Source organism: Lottia gigantea (assembly GCF_000327385.1).
Source record: "Lottia gigantea unplaced genomic scaffold LOTGIsca_75, whole genome shotgun sequence".
In the NCBI taxonomy this organism is placed as follows: Eukaryota; Metazoa; Mollusca; class Gastropoda; family Lottiidae; genus Lottia; species Lottia gigantea.
In genome coordinates this window covers 1091829-1113408 of record NW_008710508.1, presented here as the reverse complement: position 1 = coordinate 1113408, position 21580 = coordinate 1091829, and the positions used below count along the sequence as shown (strand labels likewise).

The 21580-nt window shown below is 32.3% G+C and overlaps 1 protein-coding gene across 1 annotated transcript; it reads right to left on the bottom strand.

The window, feature by feature from the left end:
* Positions 1 to 3191: 3191 nt before the first annotated feature.
* Positions 3192 to 21113, bottom strand: LOTGIDRAFT_221912 (hypothetical protein). The gene is made up of 16 exons (XM_009066339.1): positions 20846 to 21113; positions 16204 to 16325; positions 11747 to 11875; positions 11337 to 11510; positions 10752 to 10910; positions 10081 to 10284; positions 9743 to 9895; positions 9234 to 9362; positions 8019 to 8183; positions 7637 to 7738; positions 7350 to 7487; positions 6977 to 7107; positions 6311 to 6599; positions 5885 to 6100; positions 4396 to 4587; positions 3192 to 4131 (listed from the first exon to the last, which is right to left on the bottom strand). Exons 2-16 carry the CDS (start codon positions 16316 to 16318, stop codon positions 3944 to 3946), a joined length of 2484 nt encoding a protein of 827 aa, XP_009064587.1. The 5' UTR covers positions 16319 to 16325; positions 20846 to 21113; the 3' UTR covers positions 3192 to 3943.
* Between the last annotated feature and the right edge of the window lie 467 nt (positions 21114 to 21580).

Genomic DNA, 21580 nt, shown 5'->3' with positions numbered 1-21580 from the left:
AGTGAAATAGTTGAAAGTTCAAACTTGACCAAGATCTCATCAATATAAATTTAAAAAAAAACGTAAAACTCCCTTCATTTCATTCATCATAAAAAATAGTCTCTATTTTGTTCATTAACAAATTTTGAAACATTTTATCTTAGTCAAGGGCTATAACTCAAAAACCGTTCAGATATCAAATTGTTTACAAACATCGCTTCCAAACCACACCTCCATCCATCATACTTCCTTGGGGCTGTGGTAACAAATTTACATATTCATAGCTAAATATTGTCCATTCAATATTGGCCCTACCTTAGTCTAAAGGATAATCTAGTTGCCTTGTGGACAGAAACACTTCTGAAATGGTCTGCAGCAAAGATGGTGCCAATCACACACGTCTACATTGTTACACCAGAAAAATTTATTTTTTATTTAACACAGAAAGTGCCGTCACCTCTTTCCATCGGTCCGTCCACAATTGCTCGTAAACAATCTACAAGGCACAATTCTTGACTGATTTTGACGAAATTTGGTATGGTTGTTTGTAATCACCCAAGGATGAACCCTATTGAAAATCAGACGAATCGAAAAATATTTACTATGAGTTATTGCCCTTGTTCTTGAAACGCTCGTAAACACTCTAGAAGGTGCAATTCATGACGGATTTTGATGAAGTTTGGTATGAGTGTTCGTAATCGCCCAAGGATAAACCCTATCGAAAATCAGAAAAATTGAAAAATATTTAGTATGAGTTATTGCCCTTGTTCTTGAAAACGCCTGGCAAGCTATCTTATAAGTTTGAATTCAATGATACATATATTTACTGTAATTATTTATGCCGAGTAGTTCCACAATTTTTTTTTTTAAATCAATATTAATAACCCAAATACATCAAATTATTAAATCACACAACTGATATCAAGGTCAAAATATTGTTGAGAGTGAAATAGTTGAAAGTTCAAACTTGACCAAGATCTCATCAATATAAATTTTAAAAAAAACGTAAAACTCCCTTCATTTCATTCATCATAAAAAATAGTCTCTATTTTGTTCATTAACAAATTTTGAAACATTTTATCTTAGTCAAGGGCTATAACTCAAAAACCGTTCATCGAAAATTCATCAAGTTCAACTTATCCAATATCTCATCAATATAAATGATCACACTAAATTTAATTAAAATTAGTTGAAAACTGTAGTCTCTATTGTATTCACATACAAAATTTGACCCGTTTTTCCTAAGTCAAGGGCAATAACTCCAAAGCCATTCATCGAAAGATCGTCATATTCAGATTTGACCAGGATTTCATAAATGATCACACCAAATTTCATTAAAACCAGCTGAAAACTGTAGTCTCTATTTGTATTCACAAACAAAATTTGACGCGTTTTTCCTAAGTCAAGGGCAATAACTCCAAAGCCATTCATCGAAAGATCGTCATATTCAGATTTGACCAGGATCTCATAAATGATCACACCAAATTTCATTAAAACCAGCTGAAAACTGTAGTCTCTATTTGTGTTCACAAACAAAATTTGACGCGTTTTTCTTAAGTCAAGGGCAATGACTAAAAAATCATTCATCGAAAAATCGTCATATTCGAATATGACCAGGATCTCATCAATATAATTGATCACACCAAATTTCATTAAGATCAGTTGAAAACTGTAGTCTTTGTTGTGTTCACAAACAAAATTTGACGCGTTTTTCCTAAGTCAAGGGCAATAACTCAAAAACCGGTCATCGAAAAATCAAGAAATATACATCATCACATCAAGTTTCATCAAATTCAGTTGAAAACTGTAGTCTCTATTGTGTTCACAATCAAATTTTGACGGATAGGGGCGACGGCAATATACGTCCACATTTCCACGCCAAATAATGAAAATGACAAATAATAAATCAAATTTTAGTTCCAATCAAGATATCTTGAAATCAAGGTCCTATTTTCGCCTTATTAACTTTAATGAAATGATGATAGAATAAAATATCATCATGGCTCAAGGACGGTTCCGTAAAAAAAACTACAAGGATTGAGAAAAAGATTAAAAGAAATAAAGAAGGTTCTGACCTTAAACTAAACCCATGACCCAGCTTGCCAATTTTGGGCTGGCTGAGGGGCTGTATCAGCTGCCTAGAGCTAAGTAAAGACCTTTGGTGGCTTTGAACAAAAATACCTTTTGCACTAAGTGCCATTAACACTAGATAGTAAATTCGAGAATTACATACAATATTAATTTCCAGAATACTTAACAACGAAATATGTTTTAATTGTCGATTGTTTTACTTAATCTTTTATATGTTATAATTATCAATTGTTAATTGATTAATGTCAATGCACAAACTTTTTATATAAATACGGAATGATATGATATCAGGGGCATCTTGGATTTACCAGGGCACCTATACAGACGGACAACATCGATGTATTTGTGAATATTGTAACTAGTTTATATTAAACAGTTTTAAGTTCTTTGTCATAGTTTTAGTGTAATATCTCACTACTACAATATGTCGCATCATTGTATACTATTATTATGCGTTCAGCACATTCTTTTCTTCTTTTTTCTTAAATATTTCATTCGAGAATCTAAAACGTCATTTTACATTTTTATTTTATTTTGCTCAATTACTAGAATGACAGAGAGAGGAAATGAGACAATCGACAAAGAAATATTCCAGAATTTTTCTTCCGGATATTTTGTTGATATTTCGGACAAATTCCACAATGTTTACTCTATTGTGAATAGACCAAGTTGATTACATATAAATCTTTTTTCTTATTCCATTGCTTTACTTTTCATACCATTGAAACCTATAATGGATTGGTTGTTTTTATGATGAGCAAAAATACCTTAAATGACAAACGTTCCTTTTTGTTTTGTTTGGTGTGTGTGTTAAGCAGCTCTGGCGAGTATGGCACCAGACAGGGTATTACTGTTATAAACAGCTTTCATTATGAAATATTTACTCACTTTTGATTGATATTTTCTCATGTGAAAAGTTCATTAGCAGCGTCGTTATGTTGCGATCAACGGGATTTGGGACCCAGCAAGCGAGAATTAAGCCCCTTCTTCAGCCGAGGTTTAAGGATTCATCTAGAATTTGATCGAAAAACAATTTATAATTTCTGCCTTGAACACACTTACTTTGACGGATCAGTATATCTTTATCTTGAATACATGGGGAGATGAGGACAAAAGGCATTAATAGAGAATCTGACATTTATTTCACACAACAACCCTATAATATCACATTAAACCGATTTAGAATAATCAACACTATTATATTACGCGACACCACTGAAATATCAATATAGCCAGGCATTACAATTTATATCTGAAAAACTACAAGGGAATAAGGTCGGTTTATAATACTGGGAAAGTAGAAAAGAAATACTGATAATACACAAAAGTAGAGAATGTAAACTTCAATATCCTAATATTAACGTAAAGGTTTGTGGAAAACAGCTATATGTGACTCCTTTCTTTTAGAATATATGAGTTCCAGTTGATGAATAAATAATTAACAAATAAAAAAATATTTGGATTCAAAGTTCTAAACAACGTAGACTGTTGGTATTGTAAAATGTACAATGACCATTTGCAACAAATGTCTACTTGTCACAATTAGTATAATTCTTCGTTTACAATACATTAGCCATAGTATATCATTAGTATTGAATATTATAGAAAAATCACACAACTGTTACTTAGTATTTAACAGAAATACTGACATTTCCATTGTGTATATTCAGCCATGCTGTTTACAGTGTCCAAAACTAAACCTTTTGATATTTAGCGTGATAATACTGGCATTGCAACATCAGAGATTAATATAGGTTTTCAACGAGACAATATCGAAGTATGATAGACTAGAAAATATTATTGATAAATTATGAAAAATTCGTTGATAATAATTAAAACTGTCGTTGGTATATTTGAAAGAGAAAAAGATAATTTAGGTGCTCAATGAAAAGGGACTGCCAGGAATGTCATCCTCACCATATCTTATATATAATGTATGTTCACCAGCTTCTACTACTTTATATAATAATTCATAGGTTGTATTTGTCATCTTCTTGAGGAATAGTTCACCTTCTGGATGACCTGATGGACTGATCATACCACATGTCAGTAATGCAAGACCTGTAAATACAGAGAAAATCTAAGCTTAAAAACATAGTATAATGTATAGCTCGTAATGTGTATTCATAACAAAACGCCCACAAACCTACATCAGATGGATGCATTTGTGTCAAAACAATTTCATTAATAAAAAGTAAAGAAACAGAGTATAGAGAACAAATCCAATCAACGAAGTAAAATGCTGCTGAGGGCCTATATATGTAAGTGAACAATTAATAATGTTAAAGAAATCATTGAAAAAATGATGTCAGAATAATTGCTTACCAGCTTCCTTGACATCTATAGTAATTTTCTGTTGTTTGTTGTTGAAAGCTTTCTTCAAACCAGGTCCACGAACAGTGACCTTACTGGCATCACCTCTAAACACCTTCTTACTTCCAGCACCAGCTTTCTTATCAACTGTTTCCACAATCATAGTAGATTGTTCAGTTATTGGTGCTGGCTTGCGTCCGGTACCTGCAAAATTGATTGTGAAATTAGTTCTCGCGTTGTAGGAAGTCTTTATTCTTATTTTACTTTTAGCATGGACAGAACACAATTTTACACTTAAAACAAACTTTACATGGGATGTTTTCCCCAAACAAAATAAAAGATAGCTAAACTAAATAGTAAAATATTTCATATAAACATAAGAATAATTAACTAAGAGAAATATTAATATTTCATCAAACTAATGTACGTATTAAATGCCACTCAGCGAAAGGCTGCTACAAATAACATGCAGTATGACGACAAAATTATTAAACCAAATGTAGCGATGTTTCAATTATCGTTTCATCTTGCTTCTGAGCAAATGAAGAACTATACAGATAAAGCATACGGAGGGCCAGCCACAAACAATCCTGAGGATGATGTCTGCAGGGAGAATGTGAATTGAATAGGTGAATAAAGGTGTAAAACTGTAGTTTATTTTTTTTTTGTAAAATGGCTATTGGAATGAATTTTATTATAAAATGGGTGTAGTGTAGTCAAATGCTATGTCTAGACAAAAAGCATTACAAAGCCACTGTACAACACAACGCCATCTTGATTATTGAATTACCCATGAACCATTCTCTAAAAGTGAAATTTGTTGAAAGAAGAGAAGTCAAGGTTGACATTAGTATAGGGGAATACGTGAAAACACTAAGATAGAAAAAATGAAAACTTTTTAAGGACAAAATGTCACTTACTTCCACCTGGAAATAAGGAAAAAGAAAGTAAAATGTTTAACGTAAATCTGAGGTTTGTTAAAAGGTTTAGTGAAGGAAAATTCTTTGGGTGGTTTTATAAGATTTGACTGAGTGAATTTGAAGATAAATAGGAATAAAGTGGTAAAAAAGAAATGTGTGTGGTAACCGGTACAGGTAATGAAAATATGGGCCAACTCGACAATTATTGTATGTTTATGCATTATCTGCCACAAGAGACATTGGTCATAATAGTTCAATAACGTATAATACATAGAATTGAATATTCAGCACCATTGAGATAAAATACTCTACAGGCACAATAAATGTCTAAGGCATATCTACTACACGTATTCATGTAACATGCAAACAAATTGTTAACACGGTAACAGGAAAGAACAATTAACAAACATACAAATAAATAGTACACAAATTAAACATTTTTTTACAGTTTTGATAGTAGCAGTTTGTATTTATTTAAAATAATGGTATAAGTTGTCGACATAATATAATGCTTTCAAAATGTTTCTCGTTTTATTTTTTAAGCTGTTTAGAGTACAAACTAACAAGACATTAAAGCCTACCTGTAATCTCTGATTGATAAGGACTGCCAGCAATAGGTATATTACCATATTTGATGGTGATAAGATATTTGCCAACTGAAAACGGCGTGTACGAGAATTCGTAACCTTCATCTAATTCTTTACAACTTATGGCTGATTTAGAAGGACCTTCTACCATTACAGTTAAAATACCAGTTCCAGCACCAGCTGTCTTTACAACAAACTTGTTCTTGGAACCTGAATTATGATAAGTTTTCATAATAAAGCGTTTAAACCCTCAGAGCGAACCAACCCCCACTTGATAAAGTATAAATATATCCTCGCTGTCCGACTTTTAAATGTAACAAATTCATATTACACTAAATCGATTCGCTAAAGAATCGTAGGTTCTCAGTGCGACGCGAAGTGATGAATCTGTTTAATATAATGAAATTGACTAAAACGTACCACATTTTCCAGTTTCTAAACCTTGTCCAGTAGCAGTAACTAAAGCAGGGTCAGCTCCAACATGACCAACCATTATAGCAAATGGACTGTCAGGAATATGGGCATCATTCAAGAGAATATCAATATAGTGAACACCATTCTCTTTTGGTATAAATCGAACAGCATAAACTCCTCTGTCCATTTCTTGGATGAAACAATCTTCATGTCCACCAGTAGGCGATCTGATAGTACCGTGGAGAGTACCAGAAGCTCCGTTCAAATGCACAGCAAATGTATTTGGTTTGTCAACCTACAAATAGAAACCAACAGTTTAAGTCAAATGTCAAATATTTCAGGCGCAGTGAAGTTTGACACAGGCGACGAATATTAAGTACGTTGAAACCACAAAACCTTGTTATTTCTTCAAGTTTGCATTAGCCTCACACGATGGACTTGGATCCAAAGAAACATGAAAAATGCTGCTTGTCGTCAGAAATTTGACTCCCATAACTAGAACAACAAGGTTCCAATATAATATAACATATTTTTCAAGACAGAGATTTGTTCCCTGATGAAGATTAATTTTCAGAAACAGTTATTTTCAGAAATTCATCGTACATACTTTAGTCACCATATCATTAACAGCACTTTACATGTGAATTAGGTCGTATGTGATACACGACTTACTTGTAAACCTCTATCTTTCAATGATTGGACTGAAACACTCTTGGCTTCACCGCTGTCAGGTGCAACATTAACGATAAAAGGTGAATTTGGTATATGATGATCATCAAATTTAATATGAACACCATATCTTCCTGTAATTAGCAGGTGAGATAAATTATATAGGCTATAAAACCGTTATCAAAACAATAATAGTCCACGTGGATAAATATTCAAACGTCTGATTTTATATGATGTAATTCTTTGCAAATTCATGAATAAATGGGAACACCATCTTAAGTTAATGTAATGAGTCTAATTCAAATAGCACACGAGCTAATTCAATTTTCTTAAAGAGCTGACTTGATGTTCGAATTACATGTCAATAAACACATACCTGCATTTTTACAGAAATAACTGCATCCCAGGGAACCATTTTGTCTCTCTTCCAATTTAATAGTACATTTGGAAGGTCCCTCAATAGAGATTGTAAGAGAACCAGGACCAGCTTCTCGAGTATAAATATTGAAGTCGTCTAAAACCGAAAAAAGTAACAGTTTTGTAGTATTATTATTTTTGTACATCAAATTCCTAAATCTTCTTAAGATTAAAGTGCTTGAGCATTGAGTTTAGAAAGCACTTCAAATCTTATAATATTCCATCGAGATCGTTTATTTTACTTACTTGATATTCCAACTTCACCTCGTTCCAAACCAGGTCCACCTGCCTGTACCTTATGGAAGCCTCCCTGTGACAACTGGCCGACAGAATAAGGGAAAGGACTCCCTGAAAACATAAAATGTTATGTCAAAATAAGAAAGTGTCTACACATTAGCTTAGGTACATGGTTGTTATAGCCTTGCTTCACTTTGTCATTGATTAAGAAGTCCTTGTTCATACCTCGTATTGGTACACGGATTGGGGACATGCCATTGCTTGTCAACTTGGTGCATCTCACATGGATATTCTTTTACTTCGTCAAATAGCCTATATTTCACATCAGCATAACTTTGAAAACGTAACCATAGAATCTAATGACAGTCTACTAATACATGTATTAACAAACCTGCGATATGAAGACCCTTGTGTTTGACACTCAGAATATGAACACCAGAGATAGCTGGTTTAAAGTGAATCAAGTAATGGAAATCTTCTTCATCAACAACGTCACATAATTCAGTGGCACCATCTGGGTTGGTGATTGCAGCTTCCATATCAAAGGGATTTGTTCCTAGGAATAAAAAAATGCATACTGTTATCAAAAGAAAGGACAGCAATGCAGCTACCTAATTGAGAGTTTCTTTTAATCTGTAAGTTTGTCATCAAAGGTATCTATAGTCTGTTACATCTTGTATGACTTGTGCTTTCACAAACTGATGACAAGTCAATTTTAACTTAAACTTATGTACAGTCAAGTAACCTAATTTCGTGGAAATCTATTTTTCGTGGATTTCCGGAAATGATTAATAATTCACATGTGCGACCTTGCGCGACCTCCGCATTAGCTTGTTTTGATAAACACGGGTTGTCTCTACAATGTCAGCTAGTAGAATGAATCCAGTAGTTTCAAGCAAGGTAAAATGTACTAATGTATACTTTGACAAATACAAAATGGCGGATTTCACTTATTACCAAACGTCACCATTTTTTATCGGCCGAATTTCCTTATTATCCCAAGCGGTAGTCGGAATTCCAAGTGTCGTCTGCTAGAATGTAGTCCAACGAATGAAGTCACGTGATCAACTAGCGGATTCCATGTTAGCAAAAAAATTTCTATGGAACACAAAGTGGACCTTATTCTTATGTTGTTTCGGTGACTTTTAGCAATAAATCACGCTACGTATCTTATTTTGTCAGTCACTATATTTTTTTAAAATCGTGGTTCTTTGAAGGAATTGCCACTAGTTATAATGAACTGATATTAAAGATAAATACTAAGAAAAGTAAATTATACCACCCGGTATCCATACAACGTGTTTTTCTAGCCTTATTTATAGATCAAACATTGTACACGAAAATAGGTGACGGATTCTGCCGCCGTTGCCGAGTTGGTTGCTCATGAAATATGGGTCAAAGTGAAGGATTCATAAAGAAAATAGAAATAAACCAATTATAATTATTTTGTAGAATATCTGAGGAAACATTTAAGACATAAAAAAAAAATTAGTTTTTTTTAACTTTGACGAAATTCGGTGATGAATCCTTATATCCACGAAAATAGGTTACACCACAGTATATAAAGTGTCTGTTTATTGCATAAAAATGTTGCATTAGCATTTACCTGGTATCTTTAGGATAAAAGTATTATCTTTGCCAGGTTGAGAAGCATCACATGCTTCCATTACCTTGGTAACTGTTTCTCTTATCCTTCCTGAAGGATTGCCTTTAGCTTCCAATAAAAATGGACTTCCTGGAACACAATTTTCCCATAATGAACAATAAAAATCAAATCTTTATATAAGGATCATTTCAGTTAATTATAGTCTTAAAAACAGTCAACATTCTTGAATATCTCTTTATTGAATATAGTTCGACAAAGGCAGATCTAGTCGTACCAGTATTAACCTATTGACTCAAATGCATCGCGTACACATTATAAGGCTGAATACAGATTCAGGTATTATCCTTGTCCTGGGCTCCTCGTGCCTCTTGTTTTATGCTCCTGTCGCCCACAATGAGTAAGGTAACACAAAAGTCAACCACAAATAGGATCATTTTTATCAAGCATGGTATTCGCAGCTTCCCAAGTACCCTCCTTGGTGTTTGTTCTCTATAGTTTGCAAATCTTACCTGGGACATGGTCATCAGCATATCTTATATTTAAAATGTATATTCCTGGTTCATGGGGACTGTAATGTACATCATACTTTCTATCTTTAGCTTCAAGACAATCTATTTCAGATCTATGAGGTCCTTCAATTGCCACACTTAAACTACCATAGCCTAAACATCAGAAAACATAGTGAACATTCAGTTACTAAACTGATACCAAAAGCAATAAGAAGACCTATTCCAATATGTCAGTTGCCGACGATCTGATTACAGAAAGCTTGGTTTCTAGAATACTTCTAAAACTTAAGTAAAAGGTCTTAAAGGTTAGTTAAGAGAAAAACACGAAAAGAACATACCAGCGTTTGTAGTATCAATTTTCAAATCATTTGTATCATTAGCAACACAGCTTGTTGTAGCACCAGTTACATGGACCTTGGCAGCATGAGCTATTTCATTATCACCAACTTGGATTGAGAAGGGGCTTCCTTTGATTGCGTGTTCATCTTGATACACATTGAGCTGATATTTTCCCTTCGATTTGGGGCTAAATGAAGCAATTCCTTGAATTAAATAAAGGATATTGTTACATTCAAATATTCATGGACCTAGTTCAAATAATATCTGTGGTAAATAACTAAATATCGCCATTGTGAGAAACGTATTAATTTGCTAAAATGAAAAAATCCCAAGAGCAAACTTTAGATAGATTTTATATATAGCTATAGTTATTTCAACAATCTGATTTGTTCCAGCTGTTTAGAAAGTATAATTTACTCAATTAAGAATTTTGAACTGGGTGGTGATTTATTTATCATTCTCAAAGTCTTTCATTAACATATATTTAGTTTAAAGCGAGAATGCTAACAATGTGTTATATCAGGTAGAAGATGAAGAAGGGTGTAAGGAAATGTGATAAAGATTTCAAGAGTGGTAATTGTAACGATATGACTTTTTTTTTTAAATTCTTTTTAAAATGCAGCCAGCTGAAGATAAGAAGAAAACCTGATATATGAAATGCAATACGTACCCAATTCACCGTCACCCAGTTTCTTTAAGATAACAGGTTCAACTGAGCCTTCTGGTGTTTTTAATGAACCAACCAAATTAACTACATTAGATTCGACTATTTTTAGATTATATTCACTGCTATTACTTAATGAAAGTTGAGAACGCTTTCTACCAGCACCTAATAAAATAAGAAATGTGATATCTATAGAAGTTCGTCAAAGATAACCGTGTAAAATACATTATTATAAACATAGTTTAATAGATTTCGCAACGTAAAGTAGAGCCAGTGAAGGCGATAGCCTCCAGAGACTGGGTTAGATATGGGACAAACTGGGGCGTTTGAGAGGTTCTCTCAACAGAAAAACGTATAATTCATATTTTCAAATGTTTTTGAAATGAAGTGAGTGAACAATTGGGTATACAAACCATTTGCCCCATCCCTTTACCCACACTGGAATAGTGTATTTCACTGAACGATTCTCGGTCTCACTCCACAAGCTGCAAATGACTTCATTTATGTGCGATCAGTTAATGGATGATTTATCAAAACGATCGAAACTCCATTGAAGGCAACGTAGTCTGAATTTGGTGAAAGAACAATTACCTGATATCTTGGTAGTGAAGGGTGAACCTTTGATATGTTTACCATTATATTTAATATTAAGATTATAGGCACCAGGTGTCATAGGCATAAAGTTGAAATCAATTGAACCATCAGCATTGTCTTTTCTATTTAAATCAACTTTACCAGGTCCATCAATGACTACTTGTAAATCTCCTACAAACACATAATAGATAATTAACATAACGAAAGAATGCTGAACATAACTGACGAAACTAATTGTTTTTTTTTAAAGATTTTACTGTAAAGTAGTTAATGGATGGATAAAAACTGTAAAAATTATAGAACAATACTTAATAACTCATTCTCGGCATTTCTGAAAGAATTGGGGCAACATTGTTATAGCTAGATTAATTGCTATTGTCTGAACGGTAATCAATACGTATACTTACTAGCGTGACCTTGTTGAGCAACAACTGTAAACTCTACAACTTCTCCACTACCACCTCCCTGCAGACCTTTACCAAAAGCAGTCACATACCCACCACCAACAGAATCTACTATACATTGAAATGGACTACCTGTAATTGAACACACATATCATCGTTAATTTGATCTTTTTGGTGTGTCTGAACATATTTGTGCAGGGTGTATATGCTTGTTATCGATGTTGGAGATTATAATACTTCCAGAGCATCTAAACCTTGTACAAATGACTGAAACTCGATCGACAGTATCTTTTCTGAAGCCATACTAGTATATTTGTGATTCTACAGGTTACAATGTCATGACACGACAGTTGTCAAACATTACATTGGGAGTATTACAATAAGGAAACGTCTTGTTGAGAAATCTGACGAGAAGATAGATCACCAATAAATTTAGATGAGATGATATAATATAATTCTCACTGTTTGTTTCAACACCTTTAATGTTATGTCTATAATGGGTTCTTTTTGTCGACAGTGCATTCAACTCTTTGAATATAGATATGTAATGGAGAAGTCATGTTTCAAGGATGTAAGTATATGCAGCTTATAAGGTCATGTCTGTTTGATTCCATTCTTAGCTGGTATTTAACAGGAGAAATAATCAAGAAAACAATTAAACAATATTCTGACAGCTTTTTACCTCCTAATAGTTTATTTTCCATTCAAGAGTGCCTATTATTTTACTTCTCAACTTTTCTTTGGTATGTGCCAAGCAAAACAACAAATGGCACTGAAAAAGCTACTAAGCTAAAATGAACGTTTACCAGCAGTTATTTGTTTTAGGAATTCTTCTAGCTTAATGATGTTTTGGAAACTGAAGTTTGAAATATGTTAAAATAACTCAGGTAGAAATACCCGAGGATTATTTCATAATACTGTATTACAATTATGAGGTAGTTACATCACACATGAAGATATTAAACACGTATTTCCTCAGGTAGACTAACTGTTTGAATATCAATTTATTGCGAAACTTCGTGAACTTTCTGAGAAACAACCATTATAGATGTGATTCTTATGACATCGGTATGCATAGATGATATTATTCACGTATACACCGAATTCAGTTGAAAAGAGTTTGATAGTATAAAAATGTTGATTTAATATCTAACACACAGATTGACAACTGTCTATTCTTGTCTAAATAAAACATGTTGTTAATATGCAATTATTATAAATGCATTCTTTTATTTGCAGACTTTTATTTATTCTTTTTTGCCTTTTATGTGTAACCACCTGGGCTTTATAACTCATGCGTCTCTACACAATAATTCAGAAGACCAATTTGAGTACATATTTATTAAATTAGTGTTAGTGATATATTATCAAAGACTAAAGTAACACACTGTACTCATTATAGCTATAAGAAGGTTACATTAATAAGTACTTTATATCATTAAAAATATTAACCTTTTGGCACCAGTAGTTGTGGTAATACACCGTGTCAGGTTACACTTACAATTGTACCTGTTGTCTGTAGACTGGCTGCTTTTCTCAATTTTAGGTTTTGTATAAGTTGTTGTACTTGTCAATGTCTTGTCTGTTATGTTTATTGCTCAATCGACTGAAACTATTGTGCAACGTACAGTGGTTTTGTTTCTTTCTGTGTTCGCAATTTTGTTGATTAATTTAAATTTACAGCTTCAAAATGTTTGCGATGGAATTCCAATTACTTTGCATTTATTAAAATATAAGCCTACGAATATGTCATAATTTGAAATTTGTTTCTACAGATGACAATTCTTTTCCAATTTTTAGTCGGAATTTCTCAGAGGAATGTAAACTTTGTATCCTATCAACGCAAAATCTTTCAATTCTTTCACTTTCTCAAATAAAGGTTAAAACATATAATTGATAATCATCATTTATTTGGATTACACCTGTACAATAAACTGATCAACCTTAAACCTTTCCTTTTGTCTTATAATTACCTTATTTATTTATCAATCATAGTTCTTTCTCAACCCGAATTCAATTTTAAATTTATCCGTATGAATCTGTGAGGAATTTGGCTAGTTGCACCCACAAGATTAGTTATATAATATTCTTGACATTTCTATTATTTCCATGTGAACATATTCTACTGGGAATTAAACTTTACGATGGGTGGTTTTCTCTGTGCATCAGGTAAATAATACGTGGTGTAAAAGGTTTAGATTTTCTAACTTGAATACCTTGTATCTTATCAATGTATCTTGTCGATTTGTAATGTCTGGTAAATGTAAATGTTAAGTATCAATGTTAAATTCTGAACTCTGAGAAATGCTATGGTACAGATGAAGGTCAAGGATTGTTTTGTTTAAAGCTGTATTCAAATGAGACCGGAAGTACGGTTTCTTCGTTATGGCCATATTGAGATCAGATGGATATTTAATCATTAATGTTATTCTTTTAAAAAATCCGACCACAGAAAACGTTCACTGCACCATATCTGAATTTTGGAAAGATAGTTTCATTAAATTGTTTTTCTAGCAAAGTGAAATATATGCAACTTTATATAATGCCAACTCTTGTTTAATCTTTTTCAAAATATATTGAGAATACATCGGTGCTTGAAACTTTCTCATTCTGAACAGTATGTTATCTTTATGGCAGGCCTGTTTTATATGTAGTATGGAATGTTCTGTAAGGAGAACATCAGAATAAGACGCTGTGTTATCTTCTTCACGGTCACTTATTCTGTTCTAAATCAACCTATAATTTACTACAGATTATATGTAATCAACAAATCACCATAACTAATCACCATGCGTTCCCCATATTTTCATGTCAGATTTGGATTCTGTTAAAGTGAAAGATAACACTTCTGGGATTCTCTTTAAGAATCTGACCAAGGTCACAACTATAACAACTAAATAGTGCTGATGTGAAAATTAAAAGTTGTTTTTATTTTTTAAAAAGCATTTGCTGTAGTGCATGTTACATAGACGTTATCTTTTGGATATCTTTCAATAATCATATACTAAAAACCAAAAAGCAATTAATATGCGGAAACAATTATCAATGTAATATGTTGTTATTATATTTTACTCAAGCTTTCAACAATTTAAGGCTGTAATTCTCTGTTCAACTCATTCTTGATTACATTGAAGAATATATAAAGTTCATTTTCGTGAGTTTGTATTGTATACGGCATCTTAGAAAATAGGAAACAATAACAGCTTTTGTAGATGCTTGAGTATAATTTAAATAAAAAATGAATAGCCAAATAAGTTTTTTTTTGCCGGGTTTTTGGAGGGTAGATTTACAATGATAACAATATAATAAACATATTTTAATGAATTTCAACTACCTCAAACAGAGTAGTGCAGTTCTGGTTCTCGTAGATAATTAAACATTAAAGATTGCCAAACAGCTAATATCCTATATAAATCTAAGTAATAGAAACAACAGGCGTGAGAGATCGGGAAGAATGCCAGGCTATGTGAAAGGGATAAGATAAAGCGGAAAGATTCAGATTCTGTTTTTAAAAAGAAAGAGAACTCGAAGATTATATTATTTTGAACTGTTAATGGAAGCTGACAGGTTTCCTGTACACAATTATTTTTGTATTTTTCTTTTAAGCCATTATTCTTACAAGATTTTAAACTCGAGCAATCACGAGGTTTCATACAGGAATATTGATACCTTGCCTCTGATGTTTCACATAGTGGGACAGCAACGCCCAAAAGTATCATTTTTAACCAACATTGCATGTAACATACACACTTTAACAAATTCTTTAATCTCATAATATGGAAAAAAATATAATTAACCGTGTGTTTGTGAGATGAATCGTGTGTTTTCAGTCAGTCTGTTTGTGAGATGAATCGTGTTTTCAGACAGTTTATTATCAGATAAATCATGTGTTTCCAGACAGTCGTTTTTTTCAGACAGTCTATTGTCATATAAAACATGTGTTTTCAGACAGCCTGTTGTCATATAAATCGTATGTTTTCAGACAGCCAGTTGTTAGATGAACAATTTGTCTCCAGACAGTTTATTGCCAGATAAACCATGTGTTTTCAGACAGTTTATTTTGGGATGAACTATGTGTATTCAGTTTGTCAGATAAACCGTTTGTTCATCTTTCAAACTTTGAAGTGAACGGTCTAAATTGGAGATATATGGTGAATTGTTATTTAAAGCCTATCTTGATACTCGTTTTGTATTTTTGTTGTATAAGATAAAACGAGGTCTGTTAGAGTCTGATATTCAGTATGCAGTTTATCTATCTGTATAAACATTCAATTTCCAAATAACATTTGAATAAACTTCAATTAGTCCAATAGTTTCACTCCTCCCATATACTTAAAGAGAAAAAGTTATGTGATCTTTCATGTTCTAAGCCAGTCTCTAAATGAAAGACTCTGGTCATTTCATCTTGGAATTTATTTATCTTATTTTATGAGATCAAAGAGTATACAATAAAATGTTACCATTAACGCTGGCACCATTATATTCCATCTGGACTTCATGTTTCCCTACTGATTTAGGTTGGTATTCCACTGTAATAGTTCCATCACTATTATCTTTAATATGAGGACTGTCCATCTTGGAACTGGAATATAAACGAAAAATTGTATTTAAATGAAAGGGGAACAGTTATGAAAAGGCAGAAACTATATTTATGGTGTCATAAGTATGGTTTGAAGTTTAATTAAATATAGAATGTGTACTAGTTAGTTCTGTTTAAAATCTGAAAATTATCATAATGTACAGTATTGTAGAAAGCTGAGCTTATTTTATTCATTTCTTCAGAAATATTGTTATCTTATCATGTTTCCTAAAATTCTATGCATCATTCCTAAATAATTGTTATATCAAACGGTAAAACTTACACTAATGTAGTATTTGTTCAAGGTATATGGAACGAATTACTTAGGTTCAAAATAGCTTACAAGAAATTCTTCAGTCAATATCCTGATCAAGATACAGATATTTTAATATGTTAAATATGTTTTCTAGAATACGATGGTCTGGAATTCTAGAAAAAACATATGTATGAATACGCCAATGCCAGGAAATTTGTACATAATATGTGATCAATAAAATATAAAAGCGGAAGTGCATCATGCAGGTTCCTTTCAAACGATGCCAATTGATATCGGGGGCATAATAATAATCACGAGATAATTTGATAAAGCATCTCTTGTTGAATATTGATTAAGACCCTTAATTATTATGTTAAATGAAGAAGTCTTGGAAAGTTGAAAGCAGGCCTTCTTTGCCAAAAATATAAAATCTAGCTTCTCTTTATAGGTAATTATTATGTAGAATGCACCATGTTTACTATGAAAATACTTGTGCGCAGTGTATAATTTGTTGGTAATGTAAGAGTAATTTGATCTAAGTTCATGTTGAATCTTTTCATAATAGTTGATTACTAAAACAACAAAGTACATCATGAACATATGTTCTATACAATTTTTCTGGTATCTTTTCAATCCATCTTTAATGATCTCTTTCACTAATGATTTCATCGAAACTAAATTGTCTTTTTATGTTTTAAAGCGAAACCACATTGATGTAATAAATGCAAGAAGCTCCCAAAATTTCACGTTTGAAGGTTTTTCATGCTTACGATTTGTTTAAAATGTAAATAGTTGTATTCTATTTACATGGATTTTGGCATGTTTTCGTACACAGTATGTTCAATTCATAATCACTTTCTGTTTTATGTCTTAAATAACCTTTTTATTTGAAATGTATGTGATACATAATACATCCTGTCTTCAGGCAAACAAGTCAATATTTAAAATGTTTTCTTTGGAATGAAGCTTGATAACTTGATGCTTCCATTTATACTTTCCTGAATTTAAAAGGTACTATAATGTTGGATTTACAGACGAGGTGTTTGTTGTTGTTTGATTTAGTTTGGAACCAAGACAAAAAGGGAAATGATTTCAAAAGAAACCCCAATGCAGGTATCACATGTATCTTTAAATATTATATAAACATAACTCAAGATTGTTAAAACATTTCCGCTGTCGACTGATGAAATGTCGATCAATTTCCCACCTGACTATGTTTGGTTACATTTATATCTGAAACTTGGCGTAACAATCACATTTCAAGGAAAATTCAGAATTGAAAATTATGCTGATTAGAATTCATTACGTAATTCGTATCAAGTAAAAATGGTGATATAATTTTAAGTAGTTGATTGATTTATATTAGTTATTACAAACTGTAATGTTATCTGTATAAACCTTGCTGCAAAAATGCCAAATCTGTTTTGTGGATCATTACTGTCAAATCTTACTTTAAATGCCACGTGTAATATAATTGTCTGAACCTTATTGGGTAACAGAGGACCGACAACATCATACTGTCCACCATCAAAATGTAACGTTTACAATGCAATGTTTACAATGTTTACTATTTCGTTTTTATCTATTATCTCAAAACAGTTTATCATTCCAGAAATTTCTGTCGGTGAAATTGGTAACACACTCACAATTTGTATAGAAAACATTTTCGAAAGCTAATCTATGGTATGTAAAGAACCACATAATATTTTATAATTAATTGCATTTTCAGGTGCAAACTGATTTTGAATATCTTCCAAGAGATAATTTAAAGAATTTAAAAACTTAACTCTTAAATGGTAAATTTAACCTTACTGAGCTTCGAGGTATTTATATGACTTATAAACACAATTTACAGCATCCAATTATCTACACCGTACAGACTCTATTTCATATCGGAATATCTAATCAATTGGCTTGAAATTGAAAGATTCCGCATCTAGAAATCTAGTTAAAGTATCAAATAACCTATTGCCATGCAGCCTTTTATAGTTAGAGGACATGGAAAAGTAATATCGGTTACTGTTCTAGACTGTGCTGTTGTCACTGTCAAAATACTAATACTGAAATTCTCATTTGGCACTCTTTCAACCTCACGTCAAGTTGCTTCATATGCAATTTATGTTTAGTTGTGTAAACAACAAGAAATTCTCAGAGTAAGGTACATTGCAGCTGTCCGCGGATGATGTAAAAATTGAAAACTTTGTAAAAGTACATTGTGTATTATAATATCAAAACTGGCGTACTAGTCAAGATATTCCAGTCTTAATCATGATCGCCTCACTGCAAAGGCAAATACCATTGTTTTGACTGCAATCCGTGCCTCGCAAACCACCTCCATACAGTGGAGCCGCGTTTATCCGGTTGCCGATAATCCGGGAACGGAATATTTACTATGTAGAAGTAACCGTTAATCCGAACCATTGTTAATAAGCTTGTTTTCATAATATTGTACCTAAAAATGGTGGCGCAATCAAAGGATGTGATTTGAGAATCACTTTGGTTGATCGTAAACAAGAATGTTTGGAAAGGCGTCACCTCCGAGTAAACAGTCGTTTTGGTTTAAAAACCTGAACGTGTTTGAATCATATTTAAAGCTCACATTTAAACATCTTGGTATGCTTAGAAGTCAGAATAATCTAAAACTGAATGCATCAGATGTCCTACTATAATCAAGATAAGTAGCAAAATTCATTTCTCACTTTTATCTCTTCCCGCTGCTTCAATAAAAGTTAAAGTAGGTCAAAGATATCAAATGCTGTCATTTGATCTGAGATCGGAGATAAGATCAAAACAAATATACCGTAGACGTTATGTAATGATCATGAATTGTTAAGCTCATTAATTGGACTACCTTGTCCCAGTAAAGTGAGACTTATTAAAACAGTATTGATATCATGAATTCTATTATGAACAAAACTATGTTGTCAAAAATTGTCAGCACCTCACTTCAAAAACTTAATTGCCCAGGTGGAAAATTGTCACTATGATATTTCATGGCATTAAAGGGAAACAGTCGGCATTTTCGGGGATTGATTTGGGTCTTTATTGTGCTTCAAATAGACCTCAAACTAGAAATTTTACTCTCTATTCCTATATTATGTGTTTCTATATATGGCATAGTCTCACTAAAATTAGAGTCGAATTTTTAACTTTAAAACGTGAATAATTATGGATTTGAAGGCTCAAATTTCGACGATGAGCTGTGAACACTATTACTGATTATGTAAACTAAAACAAATCCTGTTTTTGAAACTAAGGTATGCTTGGTCGAACGGATAGTGAAGGTTCTCCTTTAAAACCAGGCCTTAAAAGTAAAGATCACATTAGCAGAAATGTTCGAGATCAAAGGTGAATACATCAATAGAGTGGATGCAAGGTAAAGAGAATTTAAGCATTTTCATGAATAATTAAGATGTAAACATCTCGCTTCATTAACACGTTAACTGTCTAACCTTCATTTGACCTCCTTAAAATCTCGGAAATATTATCTCAAGGTAGCCAACTTATTCGCAATATTTCATTGATGTTGACAGTTAATGTACTTGAAATATTTATTATAGTGAAGAATCCTAAATGATATACATCTAACTGCCGCTAATCCAAAGTGATGCTACTCGTGATATCAAAAATAGCATACCGTCGCTTGTTAGAATTGACATGTATGGGCATCGTTATTAACTTACTGTATATAACAAAATAGTATGGCATAAAATCGGGCATTAACGCTGCTGGTAAAACCTGTAATCTAAAATTGAACCGAAACTGAAGTCAAAAATGTACCAACTAATACAAGAAAAGCTATTGTTTCTAAACGATTTTGAAGAGAGCATGTATTATATTAAAATCTAAATTATTTCACGCAAACAAGGTGCCAAAAAAAAAAAAAAAAAAAAAAAAAAAAAATGAAAGATTTCATTGATGAACAATACTGTTTACTCTGGACCTTATAAGGTCAACGCGATAAAACAATCCCAAATTATTGTTTCTATCAAGACTTTGTTTTGTTAATTTCCGAATAGATAATTTTTTGGGAACATAATTTAGAAGAAACAAAATACATTCAGTCATACGCAAAACAAATTAAAGTTGAAAACTTAATAACCACAATTCTCAAACGACTTTCTTACTTTTAACGAATACTTTTAAAGATTTTGCCAATAAACATATTAGGTAAATTGTTTTATAAATTTATAACATATAAATCAACTTAATTTTAAGTGCGATGGGATAGTTATTAATACAAGTATTTGAAATAAATAAAGTTCACCTTAACTGAATGTTCCACCAGAAATCACACTACTGCAGTCTGATACGTCCAACACGTAAATCCCTCGACTAGTTATATGCGCCTACAACTCAGCACTATCTGCTGCCAACGCCGAGGTTATTTATAGTAACTAATATTAGGAATAAATGGTGGAGTCGGCGTTAATTAGTATCATATTATGCCGTCCAACAGATTCCTTAATGAATTAAGTAATATATTTTGATATACACAATTAGTCTTTTGTAATTAGATTATATCAACTTTCTCGTCTTGTTTAAGGTGAAATCGTTATTATTTTAAACAGAAAAAATTGAGTTTTAAAACTTTTCTGCCTATTTGGTTTCTATGGTAACGGTAAGAAATGATTGCGATAAGTTTCTAGTGTAGGTATGTTAAGTAAATTAGTGATGAGCTGTATACTCCATGCCATCAACTGTTGTCTTGTAGTGTGGAATAATATCAGAAAAGCGCTGTCGAACTGCAGACAAACTAAGTCTTAATAGACAATTGACATTTGGTCAATGAAAAGAGATGGGTTTATTACTAATAACGTAATGGATCAGATTTTGAGGATTAAACTAGCCGCGTTTCTTTTTTCTTTTGGTTTTACACACAGATTGTAACAAATTAACTTTAATCAGTTTGAAGATGGGTTAGGATAAACTTTGCATTAGTGACCACTCTTTCAAAGATATATTTTGATAGTATACGTGCCGCCAGGCAGATAATGGTATC